Genomic DNA, 20,456 nt, shown 5'->3' on the forward strand with positions numbered 1-20,456 from the left:
CAATCTCAATTTGATTCCAAAATAAACACAAGCCTCGCTAAAAATAATTTACGACAGTGTGAGGAGACTCCGGGCCTCAAGGTGGCGAGGGAGTGCAATTAAAACAGATCATCTTCATAGCATCTTTAAAGACTGGAATCCAGTTGTTTCATTATCACCAACAGGTCAGACTTTACTGATTATCACAAGTCGGGAAAGTGTCCTGAGATGATGCTTGTTATGATTTGGCGCTATACAAATAAAGACTGATTGATGGTTTATATTTCATGCTTCACAGCGTACTTTGATCACAGCAAACGAACCAGCAAAATATGGTTTGAGGCAAAAAGAATGTTATATAAAAATGCATGCTAACTTGTGCTTGTGATTACAAAAATAATTTATATTAAAATTGGGTGGTACTGGGTCAGGCTCGCCAGTGAACACAATGTCATGCAAATGCTGGAGGACGAAGAGAGTGTGCGAGTCATTCTGCTGTTAAAGCTCAGCCTCAGTAAGTCCACAGCAGATGATGAGAACCGGAAGAAATAGTTAACAACTACTAAGCAGATTTGTCTTTTGATGTGGGTGTGTGAGTGCAAATTCATACTCATATTCACATTATTGTTTCACTATCTGAATCTTGTTGGATGTATTTAAATGTAATTTTAGCCGCTGTTTAAACATAAACAACCGTATAACCTCTGTTCACAGCCCTCATGTTAATTTAGTAATTTTTTCCTCAAGATTGCAGAATGCCCTCAAACTAGCCATAGACATAAATGAACATTTCCTTTTGCATTTTGGATTGCATTTTATTTTGTATACTTGTCATTTTAGCCTAGCATCTTGACGTTTTTAGGAACTTTAAAACACTTTGGCTTGGTGAGTCTCTGTGTCCACTCTCACCTTACTTTGAAGCAAGAAAATAAACGTTTAATCACAACGTTCAGAAATGATGTCTAAGTTTTCTGAACCTCAGTCCCAGATCTCCATTCTCCATCCCCTCTCTTCCACCACCCTGCTCTCCCACCCGCTCAGCAGCTGTTCAGACATGCAGGGACTTTGGCAGCAGCTGTTGAGTGTAGCCCCGTGTTAGCTACGCATGTAGTCGTTCATCATTGTGTGTCTGTGGGTGTGTGGCATAGCTATGGTAATCACTTTGTAGAGGGAGAGTCTAGCTCCTCCCTCTTTCTCTTTGTATATACACTGTTACAGACACCCTCCCTCTTCAGATCTTACCTGACTTGAGTTAGACACGTCAGGTTCTGTATGAAGTGGTAACAGTTCTCTTCAGAGAGTAGTTTAGTTAAAGTAATGCTCTTGAGGTGCCTGCAGGCAAATAGCAGTTTTGATGAAGAGTGGGCGGCTCTAAGTGGTCGTGGTCTCCACACAGGACACAGGCAGGGGAAACTTCCTGGACAGACAGGTAGATCATCTGCCAAATGGACTCTTAAAATTGTGCTAAATGTAATCTTTACAATTTGGCTGGAGGACTTTTGCTTTACTACTTGGTTAACCTTGCAAAGAAATCATATCTCTGTCTAATTTTCTTCTCTGTCTTTCTCTCCCTGGCCCTTTTCCCTTCATCTCTAGAAGCTCTCCACCGGCCGTTCGGCCTGGACTCTGCGGCCCTGACAGAGGCGGTGCGCTGGAGCTCCAAAGAAAACCTACTGGGGGCGGCTGAGAGTGACCCGAACCTCTTCGTTGCACTTTATGACTTTGTCGCCAGCGGAGACAACACGCTCAGCATCACCAAAGGTAACTTGTTTCTGTGTTTTGGCTTAGATTCACTGTAAATTAATTCCACAGCTGATTTATTTATAGTTTGACTGTTATTATATCATATTGCTTGAACAAGTCTTGTAAAACTCGTCTGCTTTTTTTCATCACTGAGGATTGTTGCTAAGCTACATAATCATACTCCTGTTTCCATTTGTCATGGATCATCCACACCTTCCTGAAGGAAACTGTTGATGTGTTGCAACAGGACAGGGGGAACCTGAAAAAGCAGTGAGGAAATGATTGGCAGGTCAGCTACTCCTAGGATTTTAGTTGAATGGGTAAAAGTGTAGTTATGCTACAGGAATGTGATGTGTCAACAGAGCCAACACCATAAGTTTACCACTGTTGTGTGATGTCATTGGGTATCAGGGCTCTTGGCTTCATCACCCACCCACATACACGTCACATTCCTCTGTCATATCATGCTTCATATTCATTTTTCTTTTTCTTTATGATCCACCTGCCCAGAGGGGGAGTGATGTCAGGCCTTTAAAGGACTAATGTTGCCTGAAGGCTGTTTACTCTGTCACTTTACATGAATGATGCTGAACTGTGTCCCAGACCTGTCACTTTTATTTCTCTTATTTCCTTTACTTCATTCTGAACCCACCGTTGTAAATGGGTCAAATATGTAAGTGTAGGCTTGATTAATGATCCAGGCTTCTCCCCAACAGATCTAAAGCATCAAATCTGCCATAGTGTGAAAATTATCCATCATTTTAAGACTGCCACTGCAGCTGTCCAGAACGGAAATGATGTTTAGACCCTGACTCATGAACTGAATCTGAGATTTCTGCCCACATGTATGCAAGCACATGTGCACTCCCAGGCTCAATGTCCTTTCCTTTCTGTCTAGCTTTTTGCTATGGCACTTGGAGACACCATGGCACGTCTGTAATCCTGTATTAATATGGAATATTTTACACTGTGATAATAACAGGTGAGCAGGCAGAGGCTGAGCACAGAGAGGGGGGGCTTGGCAGGGAGTGTCCAGGGTTGAGCGCTTCTTCTTAATCTTGCTGAGCCAAGCCAGAGTTTTTGCTTTAAACATTAATGGCTGCTAGTGTGAGGCAGCAAGGTAGCTAGCGTTTCCAGTCCGACAAAACCTTTTTTTTTTATAAATGTATTTATTGTGCAGACTTTAAAAGACATCATTAACAGTGTACAAGTATATCTCCAAGTGAGAAGTCTGACATTTTTTTTCTTTTCAAGACATTACTCCAAGATCTTAACAAAATAATACTGAACAGAACCTGAGTGACAGACAAAACACAAAATATCCCTCCATCCCCACTAACCCACCCACCCAGGTGTGCTATGCTCACTATACAAGATAAATAGAAAGAAATGATAATTTAAGGAAAATAGAAAGAAAAAAGGTATATATATAAATAAATATATATAGAAACAAATAAAATAAGGGGGCGTGACAATGATAACAAAAGTCTGACAAAACTTAAGCAGTAGATGTGATTGACAGGAGGGCTTCTGTCTAACCACTGCCTTAGCTTTAAATGTTTGGTTTTTTAGAGCTAGACCTGATGCTCTAGTTTGTGGATTTATGTTAAATGTCATTTTAATCAGGTTTAGAACGAAAACTGCTGCCACTTCACTCATTTGGTTAAGACCAGTCCAACTCTGTGTTTTCTAACACAGAAACTCCATCTGTTGTCCAGGAAACAAACAAAAACCAACCTGGTAGTGCTGTGACCATCAAAAAACATTATTCACAAGCTGCTTTTGGATTGCTGTGTAATTTGAACCGTTGGTTTTAACTCATCACCTCGAAATAGGAAAAAAAAAATCAAGTCCTTGGTGTGATAGCTAAAACCCTGACTGTTATAAACGGCTTTGAGTCTGTTAAGCCTTTAAACACATTAATCGGTTGCTAAACCTGGATCAAATTGAAATGTCTGAACCAACACGTCTCACAGCTAAAGTCTCTAGCATTCCTCTTACATATGCAGTTTTATCTAAAACAGTAAAATGCCACGTAGTTGTAACATAGGACATAAAAGGGGTAAAAGTTTGTGATGAAAACAAAAATAAAGAAAGAAAGATAGAAAATGCATGTTGGTGTGCAGAGGTAGGTTTCTGTCTCCTTCATCCTCTTCCTCCTGTTCACTGCTTCATTCACTGTCTCCGACAGATCCGCTCCTGCACCTTCATGTCTCCTGATCTGACGTCAGACAGAGACAACAGACCAAGTCTCTACATGCATGGTTTTGCCTAGCCCTCTATGACAGATATGCAGTCCACCCAGCTCTGTCATTGCCTCACTGCTTTTGATCTAGTTTCACCACGACCAGTTTCTCCCATTTATGACCTCTTGTTACGGCATTATGACCATCGATGTGACATAATGAGATATTTCATTGCAGTTTTGGACTTCTTGAGGATTTTTAATGAATGCTAAGTTAAATCTCATAGCAGATCTTTAACTTAATCATTTCAAGAAAGAAAAATAAAGAACTGTAATTTTCTCCTAAATGAAACCAAAGCAGTTAAAATCTGTTCACTTTTACACTTTTAATCCCTTCTTTTCATTGGGCATTTTAATCGTCTTCACCAGAAGAGCTTTTCTTACGAGTTGTCCCACCTTTGTCCAGGTGAGAAGCTGCGTGTTCTAGGCTACAACCAGAATGGAGAATGGAGTGAAGTGCGCTCTAAGAACGGCCAGGGTTGGGTGCCCTCCAACTACATCACGCCAGTCAACAGTCTGGAGAAACACAGCTGGTACCATGGACCCGTGTCACGCAGTGCCGCAGAGTACCTGCTCTCATCCCTCATCAACGGCAGTTTCCTGGTCCGGGAAAGTGAGAGCAGCCCTGGGCAGCTGTCGATTTCTCTCCGCTATGAGGGGCGAGTCTACCACTATCGGATCAACACAGCTTCTGATGGAAAGGTAAAAGATAATGAGAGTATGGGGGAAATTAAGAGTTCCGTGTTGAGGCTCTGTTTACTGGTGTTATGATCTTTACATAACTTACAAAAACGCTGTCCCTCCTTCTTAGGTGTATGTGACATCTGAAAGCCGCTTCGCCACCCTAGCCGAGCTTGTACACCATCACTCCACTGTAGCTGATGGACTGGTCACCACCCTGCACTACCCAGCACCTAAATGTAACAAGCCTACAGTGTACGGCGTGTCACCCATCCATGACAAGTGGGAGATGGAGCGCACAGATATCACCATGAAGCACAAGCTGGGAGGAGGCCAGTATGGGGAGGTGTATGTGGGAGTGTGGAAAAAGTACAACCTCACGGTGGCTGTGAAAACACTAAAGGTAAGACGACCACTTCATTAGCACCTGATCTTACTTAACTATTAAGATTATTTTTATTATTTGTTGGGTGTTTTTGATGGTTGCTGCATCAGCAGCTGTTTTTTAGTCAAGTACTGACATGGGCCTAATAGTGGTTATGGATTGCCACCTGCTGGAGGACTTAGGCACTGCATCTGGCTGTCACTTAATGATGCTGAACATTCCCAGCTCTCCAGTGTGTCCGATTTACCAATTATACTCTTCTGTCTCCCTTTTTTTGTCATCATGGCAGGAAGACACTATGGAAGTTGAGGAGTTTTTGAAAGAGGCAGCCGTCATGAAGGAGGTGAAACATCCAAACCTCGTTCAGCTGCTAGGTCAGTATCTATGAGCAACACTGATTGTATGCCTCTCTTTAACCAAAACCAACTTTGATTAACTACCCTGAAGTGGCTTGGCAAACACACTCAACCACCAATCACTGACTTCTCCCCCTCCCACAGGTGTGTGTACGCTCGAGCCACCTTTCTACATCGTGACAGAGTACATGCCACACGGCAACCTGCTGGACTACTTGAGAGATTGTGACAAAGAGGAGGTGAATGCTGTGGTGCTGCTGTACATGGCCACACAGATCTCCTCTGCCATGGAATACCTGGAGAAGAAGAACTTCATACACAGGTATGGGGTTTTAGATGAGGTTTGTTTCTGTATACATGCATACAGGTCCTTGGAATTTTGCCCAACTTGTGTGTCAATAATTCTAACATCTGTCTCACTTTTTCCTCATTTTTTTCCTCTTTTATCTTCATTTTTTCAGAGATCTCGCTGCGAGGAACTGTCTGGTTGGGGAGAATCATGTAGTGAAGGTTGCCGACTTTGGCCTGAGCCGGTTGATGACAGGTGACACTTACACTGCACATGCTGGGGCCAAGTTCCCCATTAAATGGACTGCACCAGAGAGCCTTGCATATAATACTTTCTCCATCAAGTCTGATGTTTGGGGTAAGCAAAGACACACACACATAGTTTTGTTTCTTTTTAATCTTGTGGCTCATTCCCAAAGTGCTAATTTATGACACTCTGTCTCACAGCGTTTGGAGTGCTGCTATGGGAAATTGCCACCTATGGCATGTCGCCATACCCTGGCATTGATCTCTCTCAGGTCTATGACCTCCTGGAGAAAGGTTACCGTATGGAACAGCCTGAAGGATGCCCACCAAAAGTCTATGAACTCATGAGAGCATGTGAGTTTTAGTTCTCTTACCTAACTTACACATGCTAACAAAATGAAGCAAAGTTATTTCTTTTGTGGTTTTTTTTGTTCTCATACTTTGCATGCCTTATTGTCTGTATATTTACAGAGAACAAATAGATTACTTGATATGCAGGATCTGTACTTGTTTTATGACTTATAATCCAATACGATACATGTAGAAACAAGTGCCTTTGTCTGTCTCCATACCAGGCTGGCAGTGGAGCCCATTAGACCGGCCTTCATTTGCAGAGATCCACCAAGCCTTTGAAACAATGTTTCATGACTCCAGCATCTCTGAAGGTAACATAACCTGCTCTTATTCCCCATCTGACACAGCAATCTCAGCCAGTTTTGCAAAGCAACAGAGTTTTGTTTAGTAAGGATGTCCCGATCACGTTTTTTTGCTCCCGATCCGATTCCGATTTTATTTTGAGTATCTGCCGATCCCGATACTTCACGATTCAATCTTTTAGCAATGCATTAAGAAAAAAAACTCCTACAAGTTGTCCTTTGAGTTTTTTTAAAATTTCATTTAAATGAAGGTATCATTCTAGCCAACATAGATATAGCTTTTTTCCTCCACTTAGTGCAGCATTGGATCAACAAAATAAAAACAAAGCTTCTCAGTGGTGCACCACAAGATTACCTTGTGTGTGTGTGACAACAAGGTTGCAATTTCTGTGTGCGATTTTGTTGTACTTGTTATAATTAGGGTCCGAGGCCTGAGCTGAGGACACCTTCTAGTGACAAATAAAGTTCTATTCTAAAATGAATGATGATGAGCTATTATACACATTTTAATTAAAAACAAGAACTAATTCAGATTCCCTCTCCCCCAATCTCCGATTGTAAAAAAATGCCCCGATCAGCCCTGATTCCGATCACGTGATCGGATCGGGACATCCCTATTGTTTAGCCATATGATGTCCCAGTGGAAACAACATTTATTATATTGTCAGAACAAAGAAATGTAAAAAAGTACAATTGAATAGTTTATTTAAACACAAGACCTATGTACTAAGGATTAAATAATAAAATGTAAGTCTGTTTCCGAGCCAAAAATCTATGTGCTTGACTTTTCATGAACTGCTTTCTTATTGAGTTTTCCCCTTTTTGTGCTTCACAGAGGTGGCAGAGGAGCTTTGTAAGACAGCCTCCTCTGGTCACTGTGGACCTCTGCACTCCTTCAGTCACGAAATGCCCCTATTGCCTTCCAAATCTCGCACACTCCACAAGCACACGGAAAACAAGGAAAACATCGAGGGTGGACTTGATGGGCGGTCTGACCACGGCACGCAGAGTCACTCAGGTACAGCCCAGCATGCCTTCCTTGCTGCCATCCAGTCAAATGCACCACATTATAGTCCTGCAGGTATGCCGGAGGAGGTCCCTGATGCACAGAGCACACTGCAGCGTCGCCAAGCTCGCCGTCTAAAAAGAAGAGCCCGCATTTTCCTTCCCAACTGACCACCAGCATCCTATCATCATCATCACAGTCCTGGAGTTTGAGGCTTCTTTTTGTTTAGTCATCTTAGTCCTAATTTAAACATCATTAAACAATTATTAATTATCATCAAAAGATCCTCTGTGCACTGTATAAAAAGAGATAATATACTTGTGTTAACGTTTATATTTTCCTGTTTCCTGAAGCATGGCAAAGTGGTTTCATTCACTGTGTAATCCATGTGGTTTTTAAGTATTTTGCTAACACTTCATTAAGTATATACATTTTATAAATACATTTTCAGATCATGTAGCTCTCAGCTGAATCATTAGTCCTTGTAAGAACCATGTCACCGATTCACCGATTATATATAACGGTAATAAATTTTTTCCCCCATTTCTTACACCACAATTTTTTCATTTTCTTGATTTAGCTCATGTATTTATATTTTTTAACCCCACTATTAAATTTCCATCCTGTTGTCTGTTGTTTGTCTTGTCTTGTTTAAGTTATTTCCTATTTATTTCAAGAATAAAAATGTGTTGTTGATTTTTCTATTTATTGAAGACCTCTGTCTGCCCCGGTCTTTGTCCTGTCCTACCATCTTTTCAGTCTCTTCTGCTGCTGATTCCAGTTTCTTTAACTGTTTTGTTGAACTCCATGAAAATAAGTACTGCCCAAGCATACACAGCTCATTGACTCATAGTCCTTAAAAAGGTTTGATGTCAGCATACATAATGTCACAAAGCACAAAATGTTACAAACACATCAGGCGAAGTACTTGATGAGTGTTCAATTCTTATCTATTTACTTTGTGTTCATGACTAAAACAAGGTGTTATTTATTTGTTTGTGAGCTTGAATGAATTTGTTCACTATTCCTCCTGATTTAAAGAACAGAAACACAAAACAACTAAAATTATCTTACTTGTTGAGCAACAGCCCTTCTGGTCTTAGGGGTTTGCTGTATCTGTAACACATGCTTGAATAAGTATGAGTGTTTTGTCTGACTGGCAGGTCTTAAAACTTTTCATCCATTTTTTTCTGAAATGCTTTTTCATTATTCAGAAGAGTTCTCTTGAGTATTTCCTTGAGAGGAGAGAAAAGCTTTGAGAGAGTAAGAGAATAGTCTGTCTCATTACTACAGTATGAAACTGTCTACAATGAGTGACATAAATGCAAAGTGTAATGAGAGTGCTCTTATAACTTATGAGATCTTTAGCAGCCTTTTAACAAAGATGGATGTAGTTTTGCTGACTTAGGCCTAGATGTACTGCATAGTTTTAATCAGGTTTTCTCTTCTCTTTCCAGGATGGGCTGCTACGTTGTTAGGTGGGGAGGGTCGATCAGGCAGCTCCCCAGCTCTGCCAAGAAAACAGCAGCCCCGGGATAAGTCCGCTGCTGGCCTTTTAGAGGATACACAGGATATGGGCACATTTACACGAGACCGCAAGACAGGCTTCTTTAGCTCTTTCATAAAGAAGAAATCCTCCTCATCATCCTCCTCTTCATCATCACCATCCTCTCAGCTACAACAAAACCTTCCAACACCACCCAAAAGGAGCAGTTCATTCCGGGAGATGGAAACACAGCCTCATAAGAAATACGAGCCTACTGCTGATTTCAGCGCCCCCCCTCCCCTACCCCAGTCAGACAGTCTCAGTGGCTTTTCTGCCTCTCCCTCTCACTCCCACGGGGAACCCCCCCAGAGCCAGTCACGTTGCTGTGGGGCTGCTTTTGGACAGAAACCCTCCAGCGGGGGCTTTGGTTCACAGGTGTCCGGCGGCAGCAGTTGGAGTGGGTTGGCTGGTTTTTTCACACCTAGACTTATCAAAAAGACCCTGGGGCTACGGACAGGAAAGACAGCCTCTTCAGAGGAGGGTGGAAGTATAGCTGGAGGGTCCAAACCCTTCCCTAGGTCCAATTCTACCTCCTCTATGTCAGCCGGGCTGCCTGACCTGGAGCGAATGGCTCTGACTCTACCCAGAAACCGTAGTGCGAAACCTCCTCTGGAGAGGACTGCCTCCACAACCTCCCAGCCGGAGAACGGGGCTGCACGGCCCTCAGAATCTCTGCTGAGGAGGATGGATGAGGGCACCGCACAGATCAGGGAAAGGCCCAAAGCCAAGCTACTACCCCGGGGCACTGCTGCAGGGGCAAGGGCACCAGGGGTTGGAGGGGAGGTTGGGGATTCGGACAGTCTGTCTCGGGTCAGGGAGGGCAGAGAGGAGGGCCAGGGGGGTCTGGACAGGCAGCAGAGTTGGCCGTCCCCCTCTAAGACTTCCAGTTCGGCTGGTGCACCGACTCACAACCACAAAGTTCCAGTCCTTATCTCTCCTACGCTGAAGCACAGCCCAGCTGATGTGCACCTTGTTGGGTTAGACTCTCAGGGGAACCGCTTCAAACTGCTGTCCGAACACCAACAAGAACGGGACAGGCCCCGGCTTGTGAAACCTAAGTGTGCTCCTCCTCCGCCTCCCACCTTGCGCAGCCTGCAACACTCATACAGCGGCGATGGAGAGGAGCAGGTTGGAGGAGCACCCATAGAAGTAAATGGAGACACATTGAAAGGTCATAGGTCAGGGCGGATGTCAGGAGGAGCAACGACGGGCAGACCGTCTGTGCCACCACCACAAGTGCCTCCAGCATCTTCCTCCTTCTTACCCACGTCCAGCTCCACCACGACTCCCAATAAAATGGCCAACGGAGCCACCACCACTGCCTCCGCTGCACACACAGCCCTGTCCGCAGGTTCCAAAGTGGCTCTGCGGAGAACCAGGCAGCAGGCAGAGCGTGTGCCCTTGGAGCGTGTCAGCCGTGAGGCCCTGCTGGAGTGTGCCGAGTGCCTGAGCAGCGCGCTCCACGCCAGTTCTGAAAGCCCCGCCAGCAGCCAGGTGCTGGACGCTGGCCACCAGCTGCTCGACTACTGCTCAGGTTACGTGGACTGCATCCCTCAGATGAGGAACAAATTTGCCTTCCGGGAGGCTGTGGGGAAGCTGGAGCTCAGCCTTCAGGAGCTGCGGGCCTCGTCATCAGGAGGTGGAGGGCTGAGCAGTGTGGGGTCCAACACTGTACTGGACAACCTGCACAGCTGTATCAAAGAGATCAGCGAAGTAGTGCAGAGGTAGCCACTGTGACACCCACTGTCACCTTCAACTACCCAACAGATTACTTTTATTCCCTTTTTTATGTTTCCGCTTTTATCAACAGCTTTTTGGGGGAGGACATGAGACGAATCTCTTCAGTACCTCAGAGAAATCACTACAAAATGTAATCTTTTCATTGTTTACAAACAACAGTTTCATAAAATGCCAGTGTGGACACTAATTTTGCTCTGATATGTACATATTGAGAAATGTTTATACCAAACTAAATGTGGTTTGAAATGTTTGGACCCATGTCTCCACCTGGCTGTGTTTAAGGCTTCTATGTTAAATGAATGTCGAGTGTATCAGCTGTGTGTAGCCAGCACACAGAGACTAAAGACTAAGCTCATTCTGCTAATCTGTCAGTCTGTCACATACTGAGTGAGAAACATGCTGGTTAATCCCAGATTTACTGAGAATACTAAACTGTTTTTACTGAAGCTTGGCTGTGTTTCACAAGTGAGTAAGTCATTTATCATTTGTTTCAAGTATTCAGCTCGGTGTCTGGGAAACTGAGTGACCATAAGCCATTTTTAAGCCATAGCAATCTCAGAACAATTACATAACAACATTAATATCAGCATTCGTTATGATTCAAGGTTATGAGGTCTCAATTTAAACTTTTTATTTGTGAAGTTATTTTTTATTAATTCAATAGACTGTAACTTGCAGTATTGTTAGGTGGATAAACAAAATGAAAAATTTGGCCAAACCTGCTTGTGCTGCTACAGATTAAGGCTTTGTTTTAAGAAAAATCTTTAAACTTTTTAGATGTCAACATTCCCACAAGTCCACACAAGGTGAGACTGCTCAGAAGAGAACTGAAGGGATCATATGTAGTTTAAAGTCGTGTGCGTTAAAAGCATGTAGTTATGATAAAATGAACTCGCAGAATTACCAAAAACAGGCTGATTATTAAAGAACCCTTCATACTGTATTTTTATTTATTCCACACATATCTAAAGAACAGTGACTGAATGTGAGCTGTCTTATCAAATTCACAGCATTTTTCTTCGCTACAGTGTCACAGCTGATGCTCACAACCTAACACAGTGCCACATAAAGTAGGGGGAAAACCCCCAATCCCCTTCAGCATTTCAGTAATTGTGTCCAGTCGTCCTTGCACACTACATTTCTTCCTTGTATCATGAAGCGTAAAAGAGGGGAGAGCACAGGGTAGCGCATGAGCAGGTGAACTGGGACAGTATTTCTATAAGTGTCCTTTTGAGTATGGACAGTGCTGGATTCCCTGTAGCCTTGTCATGGCCTCAGTGCCTCTAATACTTCGAAGTATGAACACTGCATAACGCAGAGACCTACTTTACATGAATCACACAGTACTGATCTTTCAACAAACAAACTGCAGTATGTCTTCAGCACATGAGCAATTTGTACATTATTTGATTCAAAGAGAAAAAATGCTTTTTAGAATGTTGATGTATGAACTTGAATTTTAAATTATTCCTGTTTTTTTATTAAAAGCACAGACCTATTTTGAGAGAAAAGTTATGTAAATATTTGATTTATTTCACATCCAGGAAACAAAAGATTTATGTGTGCTTATAGCATAAAGAGCAATGTTTTTGACAGAAGAGATGTATCACAAGACTGAGGCTCATCCACCCAGAACTGAATATCTGCTTTATGAATGTATTATTCTTCCGTTCTGTATCCGGTTGAATTTCCATCTGCATGACTCTTGAATATCTTAAGGTGCCATTTAATATTTTTCTTTTATTTATTAGAATCTTTTATTGGCCCATACTTTCTGATTTCGGTCACATCAGTACTTTATTCCAGAAACAGCTGCTCTGTTCTTTTGAGCAAGAAAAACTGTGTACAGAGACACATATCACAGATGTTCTTATTTTCTTCACTTTGGCTCACATCTTAATGTACACTGGATAAGGCCTCAGACACATCGCTTCTTTGACACATGTAATGACACACAATGTAATCTGTTAACACTGCAGGTCCATAACACTTTCAAAATGCCTGTTAATGACACTTGATTAATTGCCAAGTAAACTTGTTTTTTGGTGAATTTCACATCATTTCATGATATTATGTGTCAGTATAGATGTCCAGTTTCTTGCCAAACAGTATCTTTTCAGACAAACTTATCATTCATTTACTTCACTGTGAGTTTCAATGAACACAGACTGAAAATGCCATCATGCTTTTTTGTGATTCTTGGTGCCTTTTTGTGAAAAAATAATTTATGTACAAAACACTTTCACTGCAAAATCTTGCAGCTATAGCAAAGTCAGTCATCAGAACAGTAGTTCATTTTTTATCATCTTAATCTGGAGGTTTTTACATTACATTACACTAAAGATCAGATGCAAACTTGAAACCAGAAGGTGCACTTTGTCAATTAAGATTATTTTTTTCTTTAAGTTACTAAGGCCATACACTCAAGGCCAAAACACTGTTAGCTCAGCCACACCTGGTTCCTGTCCTCTCACACATATAAGTCCGCTGCACTAAACACAAGCTGCTCTGTTTTTGTTTTTATCCGACTGCACAGCAACATTTGTTGAAAATCTTTCTCTTCATAGATGCCTAGCACCAGTCTGGCCTCTTTGGATGGCAAGTTTCTGTTGATTTGTCATGCATATCTGCAGCAGGTTTCCCAAAAAGCCTTATCAAAGACAAAGTGTCACCTCACAGAATAGAACACATTTTCCATCCTAGTTCTTTTTCCTCAGAAATAAATTTTTTGACCTTTATTAAGTTAACTTAAAAATAACATTGTTTTTCCCCTGCAAGTCGAGTATGTCATCCCATACTTGATGCTTAATTCAACCACCAGTTTCTGCTTGTTCTCATCAGTCTTCTGCATTTTCTGTCTTATGTTGCATGTATCTATTTTGTTTCTCTGTTTTCCGTCTCCCTGTTTTGGAGAACAGCTCTGAAGAAACGTGTGTACACGTCATTATACCAAAGGCCACTTCTTCAGTTGTACGAGTGCAATGTAAACAAACACATACAGCAAATGGAATATGTGAATCTGAACAGGGCAAAGATGTTAACATTAACTTTTTTATTGTACAAAACATATATTTTATGTTTTTTTGTTTTTGTTTTTTTTTTTATTTAAAGTTCACGTTATATTACTGTGAAGTTTTGCTTATCAGTGTTAAGCCTATTGTAAATAATAAAGATATTGATGAGTACATTTTTGGTTTTTCTTTGTTCCACATTTAAAAAAGAATTTTTGGTCCCACATTTCAAAACCCAGTCAGCCCTTTAAAAACACAAAGCACTGGGGCATTTACATTTTTTTAAGCTTCAAAAAATAAAAACTTGCACATAGGCCACATGACCCAAACTTCCACAGGGGGCTAAAATTACTGATGGTAATGAGCAATGGTATTGACTTATCAGCCATATCTGCTTTAACTCAGCAACTCATACCTAAATATGAGCCAGAGCTGAGCTAAGATATTACAGAGATGAAAAAAATGTTTTATATTTAATTTTGCTGCTTATTTTTAATGAATGAATCTAAAAATCTTTATACTGAAAACAGTAATATTTCCAAGAACATGGTAGACAGACTTTTCTGAGTAGGAACCTGTTTCAAACCATTTTTGATGTACGCTTCATCCCAAATGTTATTTGCAGTTTCTTTTAGAGGTCACCTGATGTCATCCTACAGTAGTTGAGTGACATTCTAATGAGTGGACTGTCATCCAACTTAGTCCAGAGTCGTTTTTGTCGTCTGCTGGTCTGTAGTTTTGTTGTCTCCATGTCTGCTGCTTGATCTTGTCCTTGTGAAAGACCATCTTTAAGGTTTTGAGGATGGAAGCTATGTGACTCTCACTGTATCCCTCTGTTGCACCCTCTTACCCTGAGTCAATTTTTATTTATTTATTCATTTAACTTTAATCGTTTTGTTGTTGCTGTTGTTTTATCACTTTTGAGGTACGTTTTTGCCATCCAGCCAGTACCATTGCAAGAGTATTGTAATGACACTGCAGAGTTTTCTTGATACTTTTCCCTATTAAATAAGGTGATTGTCTAATCAGTTCCTCATTAGGTAGAATTGGGTGTGCTTTTGTCGAACTTCAACAGATATTGGGATGAAATGGCTGTCACACATGTAAAGATGCTGTTTTCATTAGACAAAAAATGCAGGTTTTTTTAGCTTTTTTTTTTTTTTTTTTTTTTAGCTATTTACGGCATAGGAAGCGTCTTAGTACTTATTAATTTTTTTTTTACATTGAATACAAATTGTATGGGACATTTCATTTATCAGTGATGGGTGCAGCATCCACCCTGTGACGCCTGCCCGCACCTTATCCGACTCCTCCCCACCCGGAGCGTATTGTAAAGATGGCGTCTATCATGGAGGGACCGCTTAGCAAGTGGACCAACGTTATGAAAGGTTGGCAGTACCGCTGGTTCGTGTTGGACTACAACGCCGGTTTGCTATCATACTACACGGTAGGTTTGCTTCCACACCTTATAACGCTGACCTAACCCTTGGGTAGGTTTGACTGTAAAAGTGGGCTCTGGTTGTCAAATCAAAGTAGGATTAAGGCCTTGTGTTTGTCAGGAGTTGGGAGTCTCAGCTGGCACAAAGGGCGGGTCTCTGTGATGACAGAACCTGACGTTGACCAACAGCAGCGCTCTTTGAAGACCAACTGACGAATCAAATGACGTTATATTTTCCACTCTTCCGCTAATGAAGTTAGCCTGCTAGCAAAGCTAAATCCTGAAAAAACAGACTGGACAAAACGTTGTCGTGAACAGTTTGCTAGATTACATGAGAGAGATTTTTGTGTTTGAATGTTGCTGAGACCACTTTAGACTGCTGTTAATGGAGAAGGGGCCCAACACTGACTGGTTTGTTAGCAGAAATAGCTAACAGGACACCGCCAAAGGAGTAAGGGGCTCCCAGTTCGTCATTGATGTTTCCACCGACAACCAGTTCTCTGCATTATGTTTCTGATTAGTTATCAGTCAGATAATGCCGAGGGAAACGAGACGTGCAGCTGTCATTTTTATTGGTGACTGAGAAAGTTATTTTAGGGAACTCAAATATTCTTTCTCAAGTTAGAAACTTCAAGTGTAAAAAGCAATTTGTCTTTACTCTTTCATATCAGACAGAAGCAGGTTGAGATGATTTTATTGTTTGATAGGAATGTATAAACTGTAAGATAGTAGCTTGTGTCCTGACTGATAACTGCCCCTATCTCAAGTATCTGCTTAAAAGTGACCACTGTGATGGTTCAGAGACAGGGATCTTTTGAGTTAAGGTGTATTTTTGGGCAGGTCCCTGGTGCTCCATGTGTCACGTCAGCTTTGTCCCAGTTCAGACTCAAACTGCCTGAAAGCACAAGTCCCAAAAATGTGATGTGAAGTCAAGCCAGTCACAGAGTCTGGAGTTCAGACAATGAAACCGATTATTAGACATTGGTAGCTTTTGTTATACTGCGACTGAATTATTCTCTGAACGCCAACATCTCCGGACTCCGAGTTTGAAAAGTAAGGATCACATCCTTTTCTCTTTTACCTCTGATAGTTATCTGAATACCTCTGAGCCTTAGACTTTTGTTCAAACAAAACACACATGTAAGTTGTGATTTACATTGCTTGGAGGCACTTTCTCTGTCTTTCCAGTAGAGCCTGACCGATATGGGATGTTTGGGGCCGATGCCGATACTGATACTGGGGGCAAAAATAAGCCAATATCTGATATATCGGCCGATGTCCAATATATCGACCAATATCCAATATATCTGCAGATATATATATATATATATATATATATATATATATATATATATATATATATATATCTGCAGATATATATATATATATGGAAAATTAATTGATATGCAGAGTATATATACTGTATATGAACACAAATTATTATAATACCCATACGATTCAAGACAGAGACAGAACACAATTAAATTAAAACGAGGTACTTTAATTATAAAACTACAACATACAACATAAGAACTGTAGTGTAAAACAATTATGAATAAGAACAAGCTGTATACACAATAATAAATAAAGAGGTCAAATTGTAAACACCTTAAATAAAGAAGTCAAACTTAAAACACAGTAAGTAGAAAAAAAAGTCAAACTGTAAACACATAATGAGCAACTTACACGACATTAAAACGCCGTATTATGGTCTTACAGTAGATAATGGTAGACATGTGAATTAACAATAGCATTTATCTCTGTTTATCTCACAAAAAAGTAACTTTTGGGACGTTAAAACTTAATTCTATGGTCTTTCATTAGATAATAGTGGACGTGTGAATTAACAGTGGCATTTATCTCTGTTTATTTCAGCCCAACACTCAGACACACAGGAGCTGGAGCGACAGAATCTCAGCAGAGCAAAAATTCTTAGAATCGGCTACATTTTGGCTGATGTTGATTAATTGGTGACAGGCATAATCGGCCCAGGCTCTACTTTCTAGTGTATGACTTTCATTCAAATCTTATTGCCTATTTTAGTCATATTATTTTCAGAGTTGCTAAATTACAATACAGGATAGGATATACTACAGAATGGGGTTGTTTTATGCAACCGTTCAGGATAGGCTTGGACTGTCAAAATCCCTACAAGTGTTTGTGTTAAATGTTGCCTCAAAACAAAAACTTAGTGCTGCAGCTGTGGCATCTGTAAAAGGCCCTGTTGCTAAAAGTTTTGAAGACACAAAAATTGTCAATGATGGCTTTGTCCCAACCGAACAGTCACAGTTGGCAATGTGACTCCCTCCCTAAGCCCTGAAACCAAATATAATTCTGAATTGAATAGAGCAAAATGGAAAATGATGTGGCGTAATCCGTGCTCTTCAGAGATAAGGGACAGAGGTCAAACTGCTTGAAAAATCAATGATCATCCTGGTTATATGCAAACAAGGTTCATAGTAAATGCTGGCAGTCTAAACTGAAAATCTGAGGCACTCTGAACCAGTAAAGCGATCTATTATTAAAAGAGATAACATACCTGACATAAATGTTTTAAATGTTATCTTTTATCTACTGCCGGTGGCTTTCCTAAATGTCATTCTTTTTCACTCTGATGCGACAAAATATCCAGTCACCTGTCTGTCTGCTGCATAAATTAGAAATATTATTTCTATCAGACCCAGCCTGGAGTTTTGGTAACCTCTGATCTCTGCTGTTATTTCTTTGCAGTCAAAGGACAAGATGATGCGAGGATCCAGAAGAGGCTGTGTGCGACTAAGGGTAAGACTGTAATTATTTATAAATTAAACATACAATTTGCTGGTTTGCAACCCTTTTCTATTTGGAAATTGTGCAAAGACAACTAAAAAACACATTTTTATTGTTTTATGACAAAGAAAAAATACCAGCATGCTCATGAAGAAGAACATTTTTTTCTGAAAAGTTGGGACAGGTGCATGTATACCATTTGTTGCATCACCTCATTTTTTTAACTAGGGATGCATGATCCAACTTTTCTGGTTCCGATACTGATACAGATACCTGGGTTTTGGGTATTGACCAATACTAATACCAATCCAATACCTGCATTAAATAATAATCTGCATGCCCTACTGTGAGATAAGACTGGTACAGGTACATCTTGATCTGTAACGGTACATCCCTATTTTTAACAACACTCTGTGAGCATTTGGGAACCCAGGAGAGTCATTTCTGGACTTTTGAAAGTGAAATTTTGTCCAGTTCTTGCCTGATATAGAACTTCAGCTGTTCTAAAGTTCCTCCTGATGTTTATAATGGATGACCACACAAGACTACAGACAAGCCAGTTTAGCCTCAGGGCTCTCCTGCTGCTGTGATATGTACAGAATGTGGTTTAGCATGGTCTTGCTAAAATATGCAGGGTTTTCCATGAAAAAAAAAACATTGTGTGGATGGTTGCAATTGTTCTCAAAACCATTTAATTTAGCATTAAAGGTACCTTTTCAGATGTTTCCATATTTTTAACCTGCATTAGAGCCCATTGACCTCAACCATTCATTTCTTTGGTGTCATAAATAAGTATATTGTCTTTGCTCTGTATTTTCAGTTAAATATAGTCTTTTAGTTATTTACAAACCATCTAAATGTGTCTATCAATCTTTATCAACTTTTTTGGAATAGGTTTGTACTAGCTATTGTTGCCTGCTCTTTTGGCTATTTGGAAGAGTTTCTGTTGTAGAATATCTATACAGAGTATAGTCAAAAATATTTGCACATTTTTGCTTTGCTACTGCCTTCTCCCTAAACAGTATAATGCTGTTTCTTGCAGCTGCATACTCGACTCTTGAGCCATACTTTTTAGAGCTCAAAGTATGGGCTTTTACAATGTTTTCAGTATATTTTAATGTCCACTAGATGGCAGCAGTTACTCATCTTCTTCTGGGGACACAAATGGAGGGTGTTTGCAGGCCCTGAGGATGTTTATAGGACTGAGGGAAATTTGCTTTGACTGAAAGAATGAGCTCAGTTAAATGATGCTATGCCGTGATTCCTCCTTAATTATATATATTTTTTACTTTTTTGATTGTATGTTTTGACTCTCCTCTAATATATCAGATACTCAAGATCATGCATGTGAATTTTCCCACAGTATCAGTAAGGGAACTCATCATTTCATGCCTCAACACCTTTGCGATACCACAGGGCTTGTAAAGTACCCTGAGATCACACCTTTAAATTTCACTGAAGAGAGGAAACATACCCTGAAACTACCTGAAAAGAGGATCCAGTGTTATGTGTGGACACTGGGCAGGTAGTCATGTGTTGGAGGTTTCTGTTGAGATCAGTGTGACTCCATGCATTGTTAAAACAATTTGATGAGATACATCACTAAGCTGAAAAATCATTCTGTATTGACAAAATCAAGTCAGTCTAAGAACTTCTGAAAGCATTTCCTTGCTGACCTTGCTCTGGTCTTTTTGTTTTTAGCTCAGACCCTGAGAAGGAAATACTTTCGTCAACACATCTATGGGGCCAGTTTAGCTTAGCGGTTAAACCTTTTGTCCACCAACATACAGAGGACGTGGGCTTTACTTGTTTGACTTCAGAACACAACGTTTTAGTGCTTTCCATCTTTCATTCCTCTCTTTCTTTTATTTCATGTCCCTCTTTGGCTTTTATATCGAAATATGAGCATGAATGGTCAAAAACAAGTTGGTAACCAATGTGTAACTTCACCTTGAAACCCTTTATGTTTTGCCTCAGTTTAATTAAGGATCATGTCTGTTAAAAAGTTACTTTGTTCATCCTTATTAAGAGTGGACAGGACAGTGGAAAGAGAAGGAAACAGCATGAGAGTGGGGTGTGGAAAAGAGCCACAGATTGAATTCAAACCTGGGTCACTGCTTGAGGGCTTTTCACCTCTTAGAGCACGACACCTCAAATCATGTCTGTTTCAAAGATTAAAACAAAAATGACTATCTATTCTCGGATTTCAGTCATGTTTTTATACGTTTTTACTCTAGTGAGCTCTCATCTGAAAGTTCTAGTTTTTAACGTTTTGCCACAAGCAGCTGTCTATAGTCCTGCTGAACAAGGCATGTCTTGTCTTGTTTAGATGAACAGTTACTTTCAATGTTATGCTGTACTGCTTGT

General features: G+C 40.6%; 2 protein-coding genes across 5 annotated transcripts in view; both read left to right on the plus strand.

The window, feature by feature from the left end:
• abl2 (c-abl oncogene 2, non-receptor tyrosine kinase) overlaps window positions 1-14,019 on the plus strand; it is a 30,157-nt gene extending 16,138 nt beyond the window's left edge. Inside the window, exons 2-11 of one of the 2 annotated variants that reach the window (XM_074667877.1) lie at window positions 1,576-1,740; window positions 4,374-4,669; window positions 4,779-5,051; window positions 5,323-5,407; window positions 5,534-5,711; window positions 5,851-6,035; window positions 6,125-6,277; window positions 6,499-6,588; window positions 7,415-7,597; window positions 9,043-14,019. In XM_074667877.1, coding sequence (XP_074523978.1) covers window positions 1,576-1,740; window positions 4,374-4,669; window positions 4,779-5,051; window positions 5,323-5,407; window positions 5,534-5,711; window positions 5,851-6,035; window positions 6,125-6,277; window positions 6,499-6,588; window positions 7,415-7,597; window positions 9,043-10,859 — 3,425 coding nt within the window. In that variant the 3' untranslated portion in view covers window positions 10,860-14,019. The remainder of the gene's footprint in view (window positions 1-1,575; window positions 1,741-4,373; window positions 4,670-4,778; window positions 5,052-5,322; window positions 5,408-5,533; window positions 5,712-5,850; window positions 6,036-6,124; window positions 6,278-6,498; window positions 6,589-7,414; window positions 7,598-9,042) is intronic. The other variant, XM_074667878.1, reaches the window with a different exon arrangement.
• Window positions 14,020-15,177: 1,158 nt separating this feature from the next.
• osbpl9 (oxysterol binding protein-like 9) overlaps window positions 15,178-20,456 on the plus strand; it is a 37,351-nt gene continuing 32,072 nt past the window's right edge. For 2 of the 3 annotated variants that reach the window (XM_074667960.1, XM_074667961.1), the window contains exons 1-2: window positions 15,178-15,329; window positions 18,051-18,101. In XM_074667960.1, coding sequence (XP_074524061.1) covers window positions 15,219-15,329; window positions 18,051-18,101 — 162 coding nt within the window. In that variant the 5' untranslated portion in view covers window positions 15,178-15,218. Of the gene's footprint in view, window positions 15,330-15,689; window positions 15,772-18,050; window positions 18,102-20,456 lie in introns of those variants that run through there. The other variant, XM_074667962.1, reaches the window with a different exon arrangement.

Source organism: Halichoeres trimaculatus, unplaced genomic scaffold (genome assembly GCF_033239565.1).
Source record: "Halichoeres trimaculatus isolate MK-OKI-2021-1 unplaced genomic scaffold, fHalTri1.1 fHalTri1_scaffold_4, whole genome shotgun sequence".
Classification (NCBI taxonomy): domain Eukaryota; kingdom Metazoa; phylum Chordata; class Actinopteri; order Labriformes; family Labridae; genus Halichoeres; species Halichoeres trimaculatus.